Here is a 19,986-nt window from a genome sequence, read left to right on the forward strand (position 1 = left end):
GAGCCATGCCTTCTCGTCCAACATCAGTGCCTGACCTCATAAATGTGCTTCTAAAAATCCCCATAAACACACTCCTAAACCTTGTGGAAAGCATTCCCAGAAGAGCAGAAGCTGTTATAGTTGCAAAATTGGGGGGCCAACTCCATATTAAACCCTACGGATTAAGAATGTCATTAAAGTTCATGTGCATGTAAAGGCAGGCGTCCCAAAACTTTTGGCAATATAGTGTAAATGAAAATCAATACAAATTTATATACACATTTTTGCCACATATTGTACAGAAAAACACACAAGCTGGATAAAAATGAGTATTTCATTATTATACACATGCCTTGTGACAGAGGTGAGAGTGATTACATCAAATATGACATCATAAAAACCATTCTCCCTGGTTTGAGGAGTTTTTCATTTCAGTTGACATGACCCACAGCAGGGGATTTCTGTTTTCTTTTCCACCCTCACTAGGTTTTTCCTCCTTTTCCCCTGTACCTCATTGGCCCTCTGGGGCTCTGGGTTACAAAGTGAGACGGCCCTCAGAAACAGAGTACACATAAGAACACTGTTCTTGTTCATATCATGCCCGTGTACACCTCCTCTTCTATATATATATACAAACCGCACACACATGTTGGCACATTGTACACAGAAAATCATTATTTTAAACTAAAGAACTCACCCCAACATACACATTTACAAACAGGTTAAGTGCTGCATGAGTTAAAGGAACAGTACAGTGAAAATTAAAATTCTGTCCTCATTTGGCTTTCATTCTTCGGTGGAACACAAAAAGACGTGCAAAATCTGCGAAAAGCCTAGTTAATGGATAATGCAAAATTGTGTTTCAAATATTTGTAGTGAATTTCATGTACAGTAAATATTGAATATAAATATTAAACTCTTAATTAAAATAAATTAAATTCCCTTATATCACATTCTCACACACCGTCCAAAAGTTTGGGTCAGCAATGTTCTATTTTCTTTTTTGAAAGAAATAATACTTTAATTTAGCAAAGATGCATTAAATTGATCTTAACAGACAGTAAAGACATTTATGTGCAGTGGCTGTAGAGAAGCGTGCACTGCGAAGTGTATCAGAAAATGAATCCACAAAACACACAACGAAGCTTCCCTGAGGAGGGAAGGTGGAGTCTCTAGGAGAGGACGTGGAGCAGGCGAAAGGCAGGAACCGATCGAGAAGTGCTGGTGGAGGGAGAGATCAGGGTGGCAACGGGAGTGGAGAAGCTAGGGATATGCCAGGGAGCACCAAGGTAAAGACCCAGCAAGGATGACCTACCAGAGAGGAGGCCGATGGAGGTGGAGCCCTGGGCGAAGAAAGAGAGCAGGTGGGACCGGGCAACACACAGGCTGAGCTGCAGGTTCTGAGGTGGAGCCAGAGTGCCTGAGGACTGAGGACTGAGGCAGAGCTGGTGGGGCAGAGGACTGAGCCAAACAGAGCCGAAGGGGTACAGAGATGGAGTGCAGCGGTCCGTGACGATGGCAGGGCGACATCTGACAAAGGCGACACCGGAGGGACTAGGGAGCCTGGTGGTGCCGCAAGAATGATGATATCTGGTGGGGTTGAGGGAGGAACCAAGGCAGAGCCAACAGATCAAGGGCTGAGGCGGAGTGATAGGGTCAGCAGTTAGAGACAGATCTGGGGGGAAGGCGGAGCTAGATAGAGCCGAAAGGGTGGAAAGACGGAGCGCAGCGGGCCGTGGTGATGGCTGGGTGACGTCTGACAAAGGCGAAGCCAGAGAGGGATGAGGGAGCCCGGAGGAACTGCAAGGACAATGGTATCTGGTGGGGTCGAGGGAGGAGCCAAGGCAGAGACAACAGGTCAAAGGACTGAGGTGGAGTGACAGGATCAGCAGAGCCGGGTGGAAGGAGGAGCCAGACGGAGCCGAAGGGGTGCAAAAACTGAGTGCAGTGGATGGTTTGTAAGTCTGCAGCCTAGGCATGGTGGCGCTTGACAAATGTGCAGCCGGAGGGACGAGGGAGCATAGTGGAGCCGCAAGGACGATGGTATCTGGTGGGGTCGGAGGAGAGAGGAGCCAAGACAGAGCCAAAAGGTTGATGGACTGAGGTAGAGTGACAGGATCAGCGGCTATAGGCAGAGCTGTGGGATCTACTTGCCTGGGCGACGCTGGAGAACTGAAGATTTGAGGGCTGGGTAAGCAGGGAGAATCAGGGAAATAAAATCTAAATAATTCCCAGGTCCACCTTTTAGGCTCTGGCTCATGCATCACGGCAAGCTCAAGCTCCGTGCAATTAAATAAAAAATAGTCAATATATTAAAATAGAAAACAAATGTTTTAAATTATTTTAATCTATTTTTTTTTATTTATAAAAATGGCAGCTTTGGTAAGCATAAGAGATTTCTTTAAAAAAAATTGAATAATCTCAAAAACCGCAAACTGAAAGTTTGAACGCTAGTGTACATCTCCATTATTTTGGCCACCCAGGTTACTAGCTATTGGCATCAGCCATTGAGAATCAAACATTCGTCAGACACATTGTGTTAACACTACTATCCCCAGATAACACGTATAGCTACCACACAAAGCATCCTGTCTCTCAATATAAATTTAGAATGTAACTTGTAGAGTACGTCAGAGTACAGAGTTAGTACATCACAAATTATGTGATGTAAATAATGCTGTGCTACTGTACAATGTGGAGGTTAAACCCTCTGCTCAATGCCTCTTCAAACAAACCTTCCTGCTGACTAAACTGTACAGCAAAGAAAAGAACACAAGAGATAAAGTTAGGTCTCAGAAAGGCAGGCATGAGAGAGAAATAAAAGGGCGATGTTGCTGACTAAGATGACCAGGCTACGGGGAGCAGTGCTGGGTAATTCCAACATGTCCAGCTTCTTATTAGTTTTATCCCTCAAGTCAATATTGAAATCGGTGTTAAATGTGTTGCATTGTACCCTCAATGTGCTCAGCGGTGTAGGAGCTCCCACACAGCTGAATGCGCCCAGACAGAATGGTCGATAAGCCCATTTCAGTCTGCTAGTATTTCACAGCAGACACAGAGCCAATTAAAGGCGACTGTGGTCAGGCCATTTCTCCGCTGAGCTTTATACATGTAACACATCTAAGAGCTCATTCAAGAGGATCTGTTGCAGAGCTCTCCAACAGCTCTAACCTCTTCAAATGTGTTGAATCTGAAAGGTTCAATTTGGATTTGCTTGAACAAGAAAGTAACGTGGGTTAGCATGCTAAGCTACTACCTGAGGACTGGAAGCCTGCAGTGTGAGCAGACAGGAGAGGCATTTCACAAGTTTTCATGGAGGTTGGTACAGCAAACTCCTCTCTAACACGCAATGCTTTAATTAAACTGGAAAACAAGCATTTTTATTAACCTTGAAGTGAAAGTTCACCAAAAAAGATAATTCTGTCATCATTTACTCACCCTCATGTTGTTCCAAACCAACTTGAAACGACAACTGATGACAGAATTTATTTTGGGAATTTATTTATTAACCATCCCTTTAATTACACTACTGCATTGCTGCATGCTTGATTCTGATTGGTTGACCAACGTTCCAAGGTGTTAAGTTATATCTATGAAGGACTTTTTGTGCCACATTACAGTTCTATATCACTTTGTGTTCACACTTTAGATTAGGGTCCAATTCTCACTATTAACTACGACTTTTGCCTCAAACTCCTAATTACTGGTTATTAATAGTAAGGTAGTTGTTAAATTTAGGTATTGGGTAGGATTAAGGGATGTAGAATAAGGCGTTAATATGTGCTTTATAAGTACTAATAAACAGCCAATATCCTAGTAATATACAGGCAAATAAGCAACTAGTTCATAGTGAGAATTGTAAAGTGTAAATGTAGGCTAAGCAACGGCTCCACCATACAGTGAGAAATTTAGGATTATTTACAAGTTCCAGTTATACCAATAATTGGAATTTCAATTTTGAATTTATTTTGCTACAAATGTTTGTCTATCAATCTATTAGTCTGCCTTTACATTGCTTTAATGCATTACTAGTATTTTAACATGTCATCTTCCTGAGAACCAGAAAAAAAGTTTTGAAAAAGCTTTACATAGTTTGGAGTATAAAAAACAAATGGATATGTTTGGGTTAAAAAAAAAATCCAATGTTATATGCTATATCCTCTGCTCCGTAGAGGACACCAGAACCCATTTATTGAGAAAATGTCAAATGTAAAAGACATCAATAGGCAAAAAACAATGGGATTTTTTTTTTTCATTCACCAATCAATTTTTATGCTTCAAGCTTTTTTTTTTATCCAAACTTTGTATAAAGATGATTCTCAACCATGTTATGAAAGATAAAGGCCTAACAGAATAATTAATGATAAACATGGCCATGCCATTCCCATTCTATGCAATGCATCTATACACTATATCTAATTTGCATAGTAATGTGTTTTTGGGACAATATGTAATGTAAAAAGACGTGTAATAATGGGAGTAATAAAAAGGAATATTTTCATAAGAATATCATATTTCATTAAGAATATCCAGACTTAAAATTGTGTTGTCAGAGAAATTCACTAAAATATAATGTCCTCTACAGAGGCAAAACCTCTATTCTGGGTCTCAGGAGGATATTTCTGTCTTGTGCAGAGTGAAGCATGCAGCCTCTTAGCAGCATGAAAATCAATAGTTTTATTCAATGGATTTTATAGACTGTATAGCCTCGAGTTTCACGAGCCTGCATTAACTCAGCACTGAATATAAACTCTGCCGTTTTGAGCGGTGAGATTCTGATCGCTTTCAAGAGATCAAGAACTATATCTGTGATTGGCTACATTACTCACCGCTGCAAAAACACATTCTAAATAGATGCATTTGGTGCTCTCCAGAGCGCGAACACAAATGTGCAAATCTGCCCAATCTGTTGCACCAGTAAATTATTACATTATCAACTGATGGTGCTTTTGCTTGTTTTTGAGGGTCTTAGCACCTGAAGTGTTATCCACTTTGTCATGTACTTTTCAAACTTGTAATGGTGTCTTAGGCCAAAGAGATTTCATAAGTGGCATAAAGAAATAAATGCTTTAGGGACGAAAGCAAAAATTGTCATGAAATTACACTTGAGCATGTGCTAATGCTAACCCCAACATAAGTGGAATAATTGACTCTGGACCGCTGAGTTTTGAAAATTAACGCATGTACACTGATTATTCTTTAAAAGTCAAACACTGGAAAATATAAAACCACTAAAGCAAACCTAATCGCTCAACCCACCCCGGTCAATCTGAAGACTGCAACTGCTGGTGACATATTTGAGGACCAATTTAATCTGGTACATTTTCTTAAAAACTATAATACAGTAAGCCTAATTTACATATAAATGTAAATGACTGTTTGTGTTGGTTACATTGCATTACAGGTGGTTAATAAATAAGACACGGGGTATCTGTACTGAATTACCATATGCATGAGGGGTGCAACTAGTGAATTCGGAGAACCAAAAGAATTGATCTCTTCTCTAGTTTAGGCCCATCACAGCAGGTTCCTCAACCTAGTCACCTGTTCCTGCAGATCCAGGACACCTTTTCAGCACGGACAGCCAGGAAAAACGTATCTGTCTCTCTGCCGTGCTGTGGAACCCAGGTGAAATATTTTCATGTTGTGTTTTATCTGGCGAGGGACGTGAATGTTTTGGGCCGTGTTCAGTTGAGGGACGAAATAGACTGAGCAGTCTTTCAGCGGTGAGCTGTGCACATATGCCTGAGCTCAGGAAAAACACTCAAACACTTCAGATGAGCAATATGAGAAATCCAGGCTCAGAGGAAAGACATGAGCGTTCATTGCATTTTACATGTTGTAAAACTTGTAAAACAAACTATAAATTAGATGTTAAATTATGTCGTGGCATTAAATCGAAGCTGTCATCGATTCAAAAATCGTATGCTGGTCCTAAATTTACATTACAGGTTTCACCATCCGCAAGCTCTTCATCGCTACAGTCCTCCATTGTGCAGACAAATTAAATCACCCATCAACTCCCCCAAACCCACGTCTGTCTGAGAAAAACAAAAATGCTCTGAATGTTTCCTGATGATCTCAATCCAATAAAAGAACTCAAGGAAAGTCTGAGAAGCTTCTGAATGCATATCACATGGCAAATGCCAGCACGAAAACTCCTCAGGGAAGAGAGAACAACAAGGTGGCAGTCATTCTGTAGACTGAACCTAAGCTCACTTCATGACCTCTGTTCAAACAGCTTTCAAGCATGTCTGCTGGTTTTTCACAGTCAAACTCAATTCCGTTTCTCAGAAGTCTGTTAAATATGTTAAGCCGTATTTTAACACTGCATCCTAAACAACAAGATTCCAATAACAAGACATTTTTTTGCCTAGATAAGATTTTGCCGGGAATAACATGACGCTTTTATTGTTTGTAGCTTTATGTCCATAATGACAAGTGTAACACTCTGAAAAAGTCCATTTATCCAGTTAATTTGTGTTCAAAAAAAGCCCGGTGAGATAAATAAGGCGCTTTAAAAACCGGATCCGTGATTTACTGATCTTAGTTCTGTACTGATCTCCAGTGTATGGCTGCACAAGCTGGTCTTATTTAAATTGGGACATAAAGTTCACTAAGGGCTTAGTCACTACTAATTTGTCTGTACTTGGTCTAAGGATGGGAATCACAGGGTACCTCATGATACTATACGACACATGGCTCATGATACTGCTAATATCACAATACAGCAATTCTGAGATGATCAATATATATTGCTAGACAATCCTATGATGATTCATCATGATATCTGTCAAAGAAAACAAAATGCCAGTATAAAGGTCAAGTGCAGGTTTTCCAGACTTTGGACTTAAACATGGCTGGGGATTTTATTATTTTTCTCACACTGCCGTCCGCCAATACCATTAAAAACCTCTTTTTCTTAGGATAGTTAACATTTCCCTCATTCATGTGTTAAGCGTCACTTCGAGAAACCTTATTTTATTCATTAAAATATCGATATTTGGCGGCAGCGTATCGATTCTCGTATCGCACGGAGAAGGACAACTATATATTGCCCAATCGATATTTTGTCCCACCCCTAACTTGGCTGCACCATTTGTTCTTAAAACTAATGTTTTTTTTATACTGTTTTCTGAGGTCTACTTGTGACGTTTGTGTGGTTTTTACATTCAAAAACATCAAAAATGAATAAGTAAAAATTTCCAGCCCTGGTTTTGAGGCTCTCTCAAGACACGCTCGGTTTTTATGGGCGTGCCGGACTGAAGATTTCGAAGTAAATGCCCACTGCTATGATTGGATAAGCTTTTCAGACTTAATGAGCTTCGGCTCCCCCATGAGTACGCGTGAGGGATTGTTTTGAAAGCGTGTGGGAAAACGGCAACCGGAATGATTCGTCCCTCAGGGCTTACAAAATGTCTTTATCAAACAAACACAATGATTTATCTCTCATCCACCCACAATTAATATGAATGTTATTTTATATAACTTGGCCCGCCCGATCGGTGGATATACGCGCGCGCCAAGCTTGTTGCAGACAGCATGATCAAAACTTTCGCAATTGTATTTTTCCTTCAAATATCAAGTCAAGAGAGTGAACAATGCACATCAAGAAAGCAATGTTATTTCCATTGTTCCAGCCCCTCTGGAAAACACATAGCCTCGGAACGCTTGGCTTTGCGAGCCCTGTGACAGTGTGTTCAGACATGTACACAATGTAACATTGTATTTGCTTCATTCATTCATGTAATCTCATCCTGTCTGCAAATCCAGTCTCTTGTTTACAAACGAATCCGGTGAAATGAACATACGTGCAATGTCTTCCCCACGTGAGCTGGATATTCATTCATATACACACATTTCCAATATTAGAATCCGAAGGAAGCTTATGCAGCGACTGTGTTCTTCCACAACTAGGCACAGCGCAATATCTAGCTATCTTCAAGCATGTTCGGTAACGCGATCCATTTAGCTCCACGAGTCGGTGGGCGGGGCTACAGAATCAGGCGTACATATTTATCTGTTGAGGCGGCGTTTCAGCATACGATGACGTCAAGGGTCGACATATTCTGAGATTGAGCATTTTCTGGGCCTGGTGTAAATAAAAGCTTTTCTTTGACTAACAAGGAAGTTTTCAAACTTACAGGATATTCTTATATCATGATGAACTTTTATACTTTATATCAAAGGCTCAAGAGAAAGTTGATTTCTCAATTCATCACCCCTTTAAGGCAAGACTTAACTAGTAGTTTGTAAGCTCTCCGTCAAGTAATGTGCATTTGAACAGAAACAGAATAAGCATAATAGGACATTTACTATTACTGATCCAATAAGCCGCCTTCAAAATTGTAAGAAGAAATTGTGTTAAAAAATAACCAAAAAATGTAATTAAATACATAATTACATTCATTAGTCCAATTAGTCCAATTAATTAAATACATAAATAAATAATTCAGGAACTGTATCTTAAAGGGCAATACATTTTTAAATAAAAAATTGAAAATGTGCTATTTATTTATTTTAAATTACATATTTTGTTTTGAAACCCTGGCATGCACAAATGACAGGGTGAGGCACACTGGAAAGTTCACCATTAAGATTGGTTTCATGCAGGAGAGCTGCTAAGAACTCATTTATTCACATAAAGCTCCCTCTCTAAAAATATAAATGGGTGTAAATGTCAACATCATTTATCTGTCAGTTAAAACATGAGCTCATTGATGAAATCCAATCGTTCTGCTAGTTTATACCAACTATTATTCCTGGTTGAAGTCTTCCGTAAATATTTAGTTTATATGTAGGGATATGTTTCAACTAAATTTAATGGTGCAATGCTCAAATATTTAGCAGTGCATGTAAGTTGGCCCCTGGTCTACATTGCCATTTATTTATAGGACTTGATGGGCCAAAAAAGAACCAGGATTAACACTCTTCCTGTTCCGTTAGAGATAAGGAACTGGAGTGCAATATCCTGGTGGTAAAATAAGAAGGCCAATATCCCAGTGCCCCTCTGCACTGTACAATAATAGGACTCGATGTCAGCGACAAAACCTGGATGACTGACAGCTCCGGGTTAAACACTTCACCTACGAAGTTCCATGCAGCTCGGAAGAACCAGCCAGGAAAAACAAAAGCTGCTTTTATTCAGACAATTCTCTTTGTTACCACTTTCTGAGTGAGGTGAGCATTAAAAGCTGAAAAATCAAACCCCATTAAACTTTTAGCAGGAAAATTTACGATCAGGTCTATCTTTTGAGACAGGAGAGGTGGAGAGAGGAGACATAGTAATTCTAAAACACAAATGGAAAGGAAGATATATAGACACAAGGGGAGGTACTGACTACAACCGGGACTTTTTCATTTTCCCCCTATATAGAAAAATATATGAGCAATGAAACTGATGAAAAATGGTAGACCCATGATTTATTCTCGCTGCTATGTCCCAGTCACCATGAATTCCTACATCTAATGCTGCTGTCAGATGAACGAAAAAGGTCATATTTTATTCTTAATTTACTCCAAAGCATACATAATGGTGACCCTATATCATAAGTCACGTTTATGAGAATAACCTTTCACAAAAGGTGGGCAAAACATAAAAACAAATGGTTTTGTGACACTATAGTGACATAAAAAAAATTTAAACAATATAAACCCAAGATTTCCTGAGTCAGCAGAAAAACGGTCATAGAGACGTTCTCTGAGGTGTTAAAGAGGCTTCCCTTTCCACACTCAATTTTCCTGCAAGGTCTTCCATTAAAAACGTTCTGTTACATTTCAGCTCAAATTTAAGGGCTCTCAGGCCACTCACTGTGCAGCTGACATCAAACTATAGACGCCTCCATTGAAAATAAAAGGGATGGCTGAAGCAGGAATGTGCTCTGGGTTTGCTCCAGATGGCCTGCAAAGTGATTCCTTTGCCTGTGTAAACAGGACCTCTTTCTGTAAACAGGGGGTTTCTCTTTTTCTCCCTCTTTCTCTCTGTCTATACACAATAAATGAATAATAGTATAATTGTATTACTAATATTAATTGCAAACGTACATATATGATGCCTTCTGTTCAAACAGACTTTACTGTGCATTATTGTGTTGGGGATTTTTTCGTGATTGTTCTACCAGTAGGTGGAGGTACTTTATGACTGAGTCACTGGATAATTCACTCAACCAATTCCTTCAAAAAGCAGAGAAACAAATTACCGAATCACTTACTTACCGTTTTCAATATTTTTGAGACCAGTTCAAAAACGGATTTGTTTAAGAACAAAACGGCACAACTGTGTTTTCCTGGAGAGGCGTGACAATTCATTTTTCTTTAGCTTTGTTTGGAAATTTTTGCTTTGAAAAATGACAAAGACAATAAGTAACTGCCAATATTGGTACAATATTGTTATTCTAAAGGTTTTACACCAAATCACTGTGGTTCTGTAGTGCTTTCAAAACATTAGTCTGCTTGTTTAAGCAGTCCAACAAAAAGCCCCACCCCCAAACTCTCCACGTAAGGATTGGTTAAAGCAGTGTTGCTGTGTCAGGCTCAAACAAATCGAGCAGTATCTTAATAGTTGTCTGCACTTTTTAAAGAAATCAACCTGACTGAATGGTTGACGTAGTCGTCAAGTCATTAAGCTGTGAAAGGATAAAGTATCTGCCACTGAAAAATTACAAACTGTCTGCAAAAACCCATATTCTCTATGGCTGTGTAGTTTGCAGACAAGCCCATGAGAAACAAAACCATATCCATCAAATATAGAACCAAGGCTGACTTTAATGTATGAGAAAGATCACTTGGATGAAATTGTCTGCATAATCACTGTACACTAGTAAAATGTACACCTGATGTTCGAAGCAAAGCTCCAAGACAAAACACTTTGTCAAAATGCAGCAGACATCCAAGACACAATCTTGGAGGTGCCATAGACTGTACACACAAAAACGCCAATTTATCATTCCTGAAAAACAAGGGGAAGGAAGGAGGAATGTCACTGGAGACAGGGGATGTAGACACAATATTGATCGTCTAGGATATGTGTAGAAGGTGGGTAAAAGGAATGTGTGTTGGATGTAAGACTGAGACAGCGGGTGGAGGTGCAACTCCTGCTTTTCCCTGGTGGCCTCCATGTCCTTCCACACATACAGTGGCCGGTTCTTATATAACCTGCTGGTAGAAACACACAGGCTAAGTAAGGATAAACTGATCCAGCCCTTCCACTGGTTTATCATACTCTCTATACCTAAACAATTGCCCCACACCTCTGTGTACTTCTAACTTAGTTTTCTATGATTGTACTTTCTGTCTATTGCATTAACTGAAACATTTCTGTCAGTAACAGAATTTTAAAATGCCGATGAATTATTCAAAACGCTTTCTGTCATAATCCCATAGTTTTCATTCCCATGTTGATGCTCTGATTTTGTCTGCAATAACTTGCAGATTAATGTTCAGATTTTCTTGTAACTTGAGCGTGTTGTGATATACTGAGTGTTTGCTGATATACGCTATCACATATCATCTGCCGCCACCCACTCAAAATGTACACCTATGATAACAGTAAACACCCTCTTTTAAACCACCCCCCATCCCTCTACTTAAGATCTGACGAAGACAGTTTTGACTCCACTCACAGGTGGGCACTGCAGCTGTCTGTCTGGTTGTTTATGAAGGACACCATAAAATGTCTCAGCATATGCCACTTTTTAACCACAGCAACTGCTCATGGCATTAAAGAGAGAGTTCAGGCAAACATGAAAATTCTGACATTTATTTACCCTCATGTTGTTCCAAATCTGTATGACATTAATTATTTTCTTTGTCCATTCAATAAAAGTCATTGGGGTCCAAAACAACACTTGACCCTACTGACTTTCATTGACAAAACACATTTTAAAGTATGTTTTTTGTGTATTCCACAGAAGAATTAAAGTCATAATCACAACACCCTTACCCTGTATGACTTTAATTATTCTGTGATGACGGAATTTTAAATTTATGACATATAGAGCTCTAAACCATTAGTTTAATATGTGAATTCAACTATTCTTGCTTATATTTAGTATACATTTGTGTAGCGTTTCTGGACAATGCATTGCAGTGAGACTATGGTGCAAGACAGTTGAATGTCTTGCTCAAAAGCACATAGCATGGGTTTGGAGCCACATTTAAAGTGATGTGATGTGTAGCCAAGTGGTGTCCCATACTTGGAATTTGTGCTCGGCATTTCACCCATCCAAGTGCACACACACAGCAGTGAGTATTGAACACACACACCCGGAGCAGTGGGCAGCCATTTTTGCTGCGCTGTTCATTCACTCCCCCCACTTACATTTCCTGCCGGTATACTGAGACTCGAACCCATAACCTTCGGGTTACCAAGTCCGACTCTAACATTAGGTCACAACTGCCCGACCCAACATGCGCGACAGTATGTGATCAGTAAATGATGATGTCCAGGATTGGTAACTCCAAGATGATCCCTAAATACAATGGAAACAGCAACTTTCTGTTAAAAGCCTAAACCTTTCCTTATCAGACAAACTCAACCCCCTCTTCCAGATTTTGTTGAAAGCTAATTTCATGTGACACCCACAGTCTGTAGCAAAACACCATTCTGAACTTGACTTCCAGGGTGATTAAAGGGATTCCCTTGTCCAAGCAAGTTTTTAAAGTGAAGTTTAAAAGAAAAGACTTGAGAGAACCCAAGCACGTGCATGATACAAAAGAATCGTCATAACTCACGTTTAGTGCAGCGCTGAGATCCTGGGGTCTTGCTCCAACCAACACAGCACTGCCCCCCACAGACGTTCACTCTGCAATGACATCAACAGTCACACTCACACACAACCCCACTGAACATACTAACCTTACTGTAACCCCCAACCCACTCAGCCCCCACCCGCCCACCCAGAGCGGTTTCTGATGTAAGTCTGCTCTCACTGAAGTGATGTGAGGGCCTGGGGCCAAAGCTGGTTGAGGCTCCAATATAATCAGTCCTCTTATTCCCACTGTGCAATTTCATACTGTACTTAACAGCAAATAAGAGGAACTGATCCAAAGTGCAGAACATATGAAGAAATGCAAGGCTGGGATGCACTCAATACTCTTTGTGATTGTAGGGAATGTGGAAAAATCTTTGTGAATGGCCTGCTGAACATTTTTAAGGGGCATCAGGTTCATTGCTAGGGGAGCCGGTAGCCTACATTTAAACTGGCTTGTGTGGTTTCCTGAAACAACAGATGTTAGTGTGCTTTTTAGAACATTATGATCACTGTAGACTTTAATTTATCGGTGCTTAATGGCATCTGGCTGTCAACAAACCACTGGCGATCAAAAGATAGAACTAAAACACTCACATTCTTATTTCTATTAACAATGTAATGAGAAACAATTTAAGTTTATCATTACAATGGACGCATCACTTTAGAATTTAGCTTTCATATAATTGTTTCTTCTTATGGCTAATTTTTACATTTACTTTTAATGAACAAACTGTAAAATGAAGACAGCTCAGTAATCCGTTTTTTTTAAACCGATATTTATACCAATAATATAGTCTCTAAAGAAAAGCACTCAATATTGGTATTCCCAGGTAAAGTTACTTTTAGTGTCAGTTGTTTGGAGTCATGAACTTTGTGACCATTTAGACCGCAAAAAGATAAAAAACTTTTTTAACACTACAATACTCATTAATAATCCAAAGATAATACAATATCTCAATATACAACATAATTATCATTCAAATAAAATAAAAAAGTAGGCTATTTTGTTCGACATTCAATGTAAAGTGTTGTGTACTTGAATATATGTGGCTCTGATCTTACCCTGACACTTTCATATGATGGCTGGTTGTGTGTCGACCAGGCTGCGCGTCCTGGCGTATCGGAATGCTCGGGTTCGGTTGGTGACCCATTCTACGGGTTCGGACCTGGCCGCCGAAGCTGGCTTTGAGTTCCACATTGTAGGAGTGTGGCTGTCCCGACGATCCCGAGTGCGATGAAATGGAGCTCACGTGAACCCCGTCCGTACCGCTCGGTCCCGGCTGCAGTACGTACAGTTTCCTGAAGCCTCTCTGATCCGCCGAAATCAACGCCGGAGAAATAAATAACGTTAGAGAAACAATGATGTCCCACATGAGCACAGCCATATCCATAAGAAGTGAAAGTGTTGGGGGAGTTTGAAAAAAACACTATGTACTATATACACACACTATAGAAAGAAAGATACAAAAATAAAACTATATAAGTGCTACACTCTGTCGCGTGTGAAGCAGTTGTAAACCCTCGCGCGCTGTCATCTATTCGCCATACACATACCTCTAAAAGAGTGGGACAATGCTTAAAGTGAAAGAAAGTTTCAAAGCACGAAACGGAAATCTGGGAAATCGGGAGTCAAGGAGGCGAGAGAGTTCGAGTGCGCGCGACTTGAGCTCGAGCAGAAGTTTGAAAACTCTTAGAAAAGTTTCAGCGCGCGTGTGTGCAAGGGCAGGAGTTTGTGCTCGAGCCATATAGCCAATCTCCTGCAGACATGACGTCAGGGATGGAGCTCTTATTGGAACACACATGTGGGGCTGAACCCTTAAACCAAAGGGGGAAAAAAACTGTAGAACTCTGCAGACTTATGATTTTGAAGATGGGGGTCGTTTGTAGAAGTGCATCCATAATAAGTCAAGTCTGTCATATAGAGGGCAGCCAATTCCACAGTTTCACACATCTCTTTACGAAAAATAAGTTATTCTAGTGCATTGGGCATCAAATGTGGACTGAACATTATACACAAAATTGCATTAGCATAACTGGCTAACGCAATGCCGTGATAAGCTGAAGCTCATGTAAACAGAATACAACAATTATGCGCATAATTAGAATAACCATAATCGGAGTATCTGTTTTAACCACATTTCTTCCATTCTGACAAAAATGCGCATGTGTGGAAGAGAAGATACACTTCGAGGGAGCTCTGGAAACAGGGTACTTAATTAAAAAAAAATAAAAAAATAATATTGACTGAAACCTAATGTAAAATGTTTCAGATGGCTCATATCTTACCCTGACACTTCTATACGGTGGCTGCTTTACTTGACAAAGAGGTATTGATTGTCAGAAACACTGTAATGGAATCATGAAAAAATGGTTGGGTATGCAAGAAATGGACAACATTTCATATTTCAAAATGGCAAAAAGTATGGCATATGGATTGAACACTTTGTGGGTGATTAAAAAAAAAACAAGGCATTGGTAACAGGTTTGTCTATATGAAAGCATCTTAATCTGATTAATTCCATACTTGGCACTAACCAGTTTACAAATATAGCCATTGAAATGTAATGTATTATTATTGTGTTTTTTGAGAATAAGGGCACACCACATAACCTGCCCATATTGTCATCTGTCTAATTTGGCTTAGCCTATTCTAGAATTTGAAAAAATACAATAGGATTTGATTAAACAAGTCAAGTCACCTTTATTTATATACACTCCAAAACAAACAAAAAAGGTTCTATATGGCACCAAAAATGGTCCTTCGTCATAATCATAGAGGAACCACTTTTGGTGTTATATAGCACCATATCTTAACATGTTCTGTATATGGTAGCGGTGCTATATAGCACCTTAGTCAAAGAACCGGTGAAGAACCACTGAAGCACCAAAATTGGTGCTATATAGCACTTAAAAAGGTTCCCCTATGATTACGAGCCAAGAACCATTTTTGGTGCCATATAGAACCTTTTTTTTTTTTGTGTAGCGTAGCGCTTTTTAACAGTTCTCCTCTGCATGGTCAACAAACGAATAGTAAATGTTTATGATTCATAGCAGCATTTGATAGCTACAAAATAAAAATAATCTCCTAGCCTGGTCTGTTGGCTGGATTTAGAGAGTTATTGGACATGTTCAAGCTGGCCAGTTTGGAACATTATTTGACTGCCCAGATAACCGGGCTGAACACCAGCTTGGCCAGGTTGGGAGACCAGCTAAGACCATCTTCTGGTTAAGCTGCACGGCATCTATATTGCCATCTCAACAGAAATATATAAGCAATTACATTCTCAAAAAAACCCAGCTTGATTTATTCAGCTGCTTATGTAACAGTCAGAAACACTGAATCAAAGCCGTTTGTGTTGTTCTAAGCAGTTATGTGATCTAAATGACTTTCTCCCTGCAGCATGCCTGACTGCTTACCAGCTCTAAATCTGACTTTGAGAGCCTTCTGCCCATGAACGGGGACCCTATAGCCTCCCTACACGTCAAAAACCGGATCCTATTAATACAGCATCTACACACCCTCCTGTTTCGACACACAAATAGATGAACATACCTCCATTCTTTCACACACTCACAATTCCCTAAACTTAGCCGAAAGTCTCTGTCCTCCTACAGACGCTTGTTATCTGGATTACCAGAACGTCTTTACAGCATTACTGAAAAGTGACTCAGAAACATCCTTAGATCAAGACCATTTTAGGCCTAGACCGAGTTCAGCCCACTTTAGGATATGCGTGGGTTAGACGGCCAGAGAGACAGATAGACAGACAAGGAATACCATTCCTCATAAGCTTTGGAGTATTTGGAAGGAGGTCCCAAATTGATTTATTGAAAGCATGAGATCATCCTTGAGGAGAAACGAATGTCTTGGTAGAAGTTGTTCCTACACAACCTGATAAGTGTGAAGGAGTCCATTTTTATGATGTACACAAGCACACACACTCCCTTCTGTGAAAATGACTGCTGAATTTATTAGAGTTATATTTTCATTGATGATCTTTAATTGAATAAAAAGATAGTTCCTGCCAGGTCTAATGGCTAGATTCGGTTAAGGAACAGAGAGAGAGAGAGGGTGCTGTCATAAAGCTATTCTTGGGTCATAGCTATTTATAGTTTAAAAATAATGACCATCATAACTAAAAGAGAAAAAATAGAGAGAGAGAGAGAGTGTGTATAATGTTAATGGAAAGACTTTGGCATGCTTCAACAAAGTAGTTTACACCATGCACTCTTATATCCAGAGTTATCTTATTTTAGTCTGTGTGAATCCATATAACTTGCATCAAAAGTCAATGGTGAATCGCACTCAATACACAGACACTGAAGAAGGCATGAGAGCCGAAATGTTTGTGAAACGTCCTTTTTCCCCATGTGACTTTTTGATTTTCATTATTGAGGTTTTGAATAATTTGACATAGTATATTAAAAAAAAACTGACATAGCTCTATGAAATGGTTCACAAATTAATGTACAATAGGAGCAGGAGTAACTGTAACACTAGTAATAATGCACTCAGCCATGTAAGTTATGCGCATATGCAAATTAATTTACCTCATATCCAGTGACATTCAAATTGGGTATTTAAAGAAAATATAAGAAAAACTTAAAATGGATTCACTAAAACTCATTTAACAATATTTAAATACATTTCAAACAGTTCTTTCTTCAAAAGTCATATACCATATTCATGGGTCTGATTTGCAATATAAAAAAAAATAATTAAAAAAAACAGCTTGAATTATCCAGGCTGTGAACAGTTACTGTGGTACTCAGTATCAGTAATGCATAAGAAATAGAAAGGCCAACTCGCCTGTTTCAGCTGTCATTGCTTACTGGGAAAATCAAAAGCCATCCTTAACTCTATCAATGCAGTCACAAAATGTGATGTTTTTTGTATCACAAATAGCTATACTGGATGAATACTTTGCATAAAAGACAGTATACCCCAAAATAATATTGTGTCATAATTTACTCGCCTATTGTTGTAAACTATTTTTCTTTTGTGGATCACAAAAATATATATATATTTTGGAATTCACTGAGGTCTAAACAACACTGGACCTCATTGACTTTCATTGTATAGACAAAGAACACTGAGACATTAATCTCCTAACAAATAATCTCCTTTTGTTTTTGGACAACATGTAAAAAAAATGGGTAAAAAAAAACAGAATTATCTTTTTTGGGTGAACATCCCCTTTAAGGCCGTGCTCAAAATTCAAATCCTTAAAGGGGTGGTAAACCACGATTTCACTATTCTAACTTTAGCTAACGTGTAATGTTGCTGCTTGAGCATAAACAACATCTTCAAAGTTACAACGTTCAAAGTTTAAAGCAAAGGGAGATATTTGCTTTTAAAGAAATCAGTTTCTAAGAACTACAGCAAACGGCCAGTAGGCGACTACAGACATTCCTCCAGGGTTGGTGACATCAACAGGCTCAATATTTACATAAACCCCTCCTCCGAGAATATTAAATAGGGGGGGGGTGAGGCCATTTTGTATGGCGGCGCTGTTGTGGTATAACGTTAGTTAGGCTGGAGTGTTGTTGCCGCGATGCCAAGGAAACGCTGTTATTTTCATCCGGATTGCAGGTCTGGGGCACTTGCTCTGTTCAGCCATCCTTGGGACGGGGATGCGTTGCAGAGCGTTTAACATACAGCATGTTATATGCACGTGTGTTTGAGTCAGCGGGGAATCAGGCGGGCGCAGGGCTCCCGCAGCACATCTAACAGAGGAAAACATCCACCGTCTTCGCGATTTCAATGCCGGATTTGCACAACGTCAGCTGCGTGAAAAAAACACTGCCGGTGCGTGGATGCACGACGCGCGCGCTGCACATTTCACGGAGGACAACACAATCTTCCACAAACTTCGCGAGTTCAATACAGGATATGCACAACGGCTTGTCCTGAAAGCTGGATTTACAAACAGAAGCTGTTCACGGGCCACAACCTGTAAGTCTGATTTATTTTTCATCGATGTGTTTTCCTGTAATAGGTTGTAGCAAGGAAGTAAACAGATGACAACACTGTTCTGCAAACCAGTCTGTTAAAAGCTCATTCATACTTAACGTTATCCGACAAACACCTAACGTTACAAACACTAACGTTAAAATCTCAACAGCGAACCTGGCATTAGTGTAAATGATTCTTTGATTAGAGCTTTTATGTATTGTTTATCTACAGGCATGCTAAACATGGTTCTGTGTGTGATTTGGCTAACTTACTAGTTAAAGCCAGTGTTTAGTGTTCGTTTTGGGTTTGTTCTTGCGACAGATATTTGGCTATAATCGTTCTAAAAATACAAAAGTTAAAGTGCCATTCAGTAGCGATCACTATAGACCCGCAGTCTTTACTCTTGAGGAATGAACAGGTTCTGCTCGATCATCTTCACTCAAATGTTCTGGGTCTGATTCGGGCTCATATGGTTTTATTGACGCCATTGTTTCTAATACTGACCAAAGCACAGCCTCCGGTAAGGGGCGTGACGTTTCCGACATGCACTGCGGTTAGCGAATCACAACACACTGGGCCAGCTAACCAATCTGAGCCCATTGCGTATTTTTGAGGGACTGGCTTCATACAACCCGGAAAGCATCAGACCGTTTTACAAGGAGGGACAGAGCAGTGTAGAATAAAGGTCAAATATATGAAAAATAAGGCAATTTTTTTTAAAACGAAGCATGAATACATGTTACAGTGCACCCCACAAACACAGTCAAGCCTTCAAAAGAATGTGTTTTACCACCCCTTTAATTACTTATCTCGCTTCTTGGGAATATCAGAGTCTCTGCTGCTTCATCTGCACAGTATAGGGCCTGAAATGCAAAAGATCAATTGTATCACGATCAACTTTTACGAATATATAAACCGACAGAGAACATAATGCAGGGCCATTGGGTTCTTAAATTGTTCATTGGTGCACAAGACGGCAATTAAACTATACGGCAACCACACATGCGGCCCACAAAGGGAGGACAGGAACTTCACACTGTATCAGTGATATCACCACAGCCCTGTGGGAGGAAGGAGAGCTGTGCTGGGGAATTAACAGTTTATGTAGCTAAAAATGTGCTTTGTGATTGTTGTCAGAGCCAGCAGGACAGCCCCGGTGGGAGGGAAGCAGATGTCTTCTGTCAGCAACTTTCTAATGTAATATGGGGGTTTCAAATACAATGTTTTGATTTTAGATGCTACCTGAGCGACACCATTTGCCATTTTGACAACGGCATCCTTTAGGAAAAGCGAGGAGAG

At 39.8% G+C, this 19,986-nt stretch overlaps 1 protein-coding gene across 8 annotated transcripts in view; it reads right to left on the reverse strand.

Moving 5' to 3' along the window:
- The window catches only part of ltbp1 (latent transforming growth factor beta binding protein 1), a 101,134-nt gene extending 86,644 nt beyond the window's left edge, over window positions 1-14,490 (reverse strand). For 7 of the 8 annotated variants that reach the window (XM_079833443.1, XM_079833440.1, XM_079833442.1 and 4 more), the window contains exons 1-2: window positions 13,794-14,449; window positions 12,712-12,782 (exon numbers count right to left, since the gene is read on the reverse strand). In XM_079833443.1, the coding sequence (XP_079689569.1) occupies window positions 12,712-12,782; window positions 13,794-14,122 (400 nt within the window). In that variant the 5' untranslated portion in view covers window positions 14,123-14,449. Of the gene's footprint in view, window positions 1-12,711; window positions 12,783-13,793 lie in introns of all 8 variants that reach the window. The other variant, XM_079833436.1, reaches the window with a different exon arrangement.
- Window positions 14,491-19,986: the final 5,496 nt, after the last annotated feature.

The sequence above is a fragment of the Gobio gobio genome (genome assembly GCF_949357685.1).
Source record: "Gobio gobio genome assembly, chromosome: 13".
Taxonomy (NCBI): Eukaryota; Metazoa; Chordata; class Actinopteri; order Cypriniformes; family Gobionidae; genus Gobio; species Gobio gobio.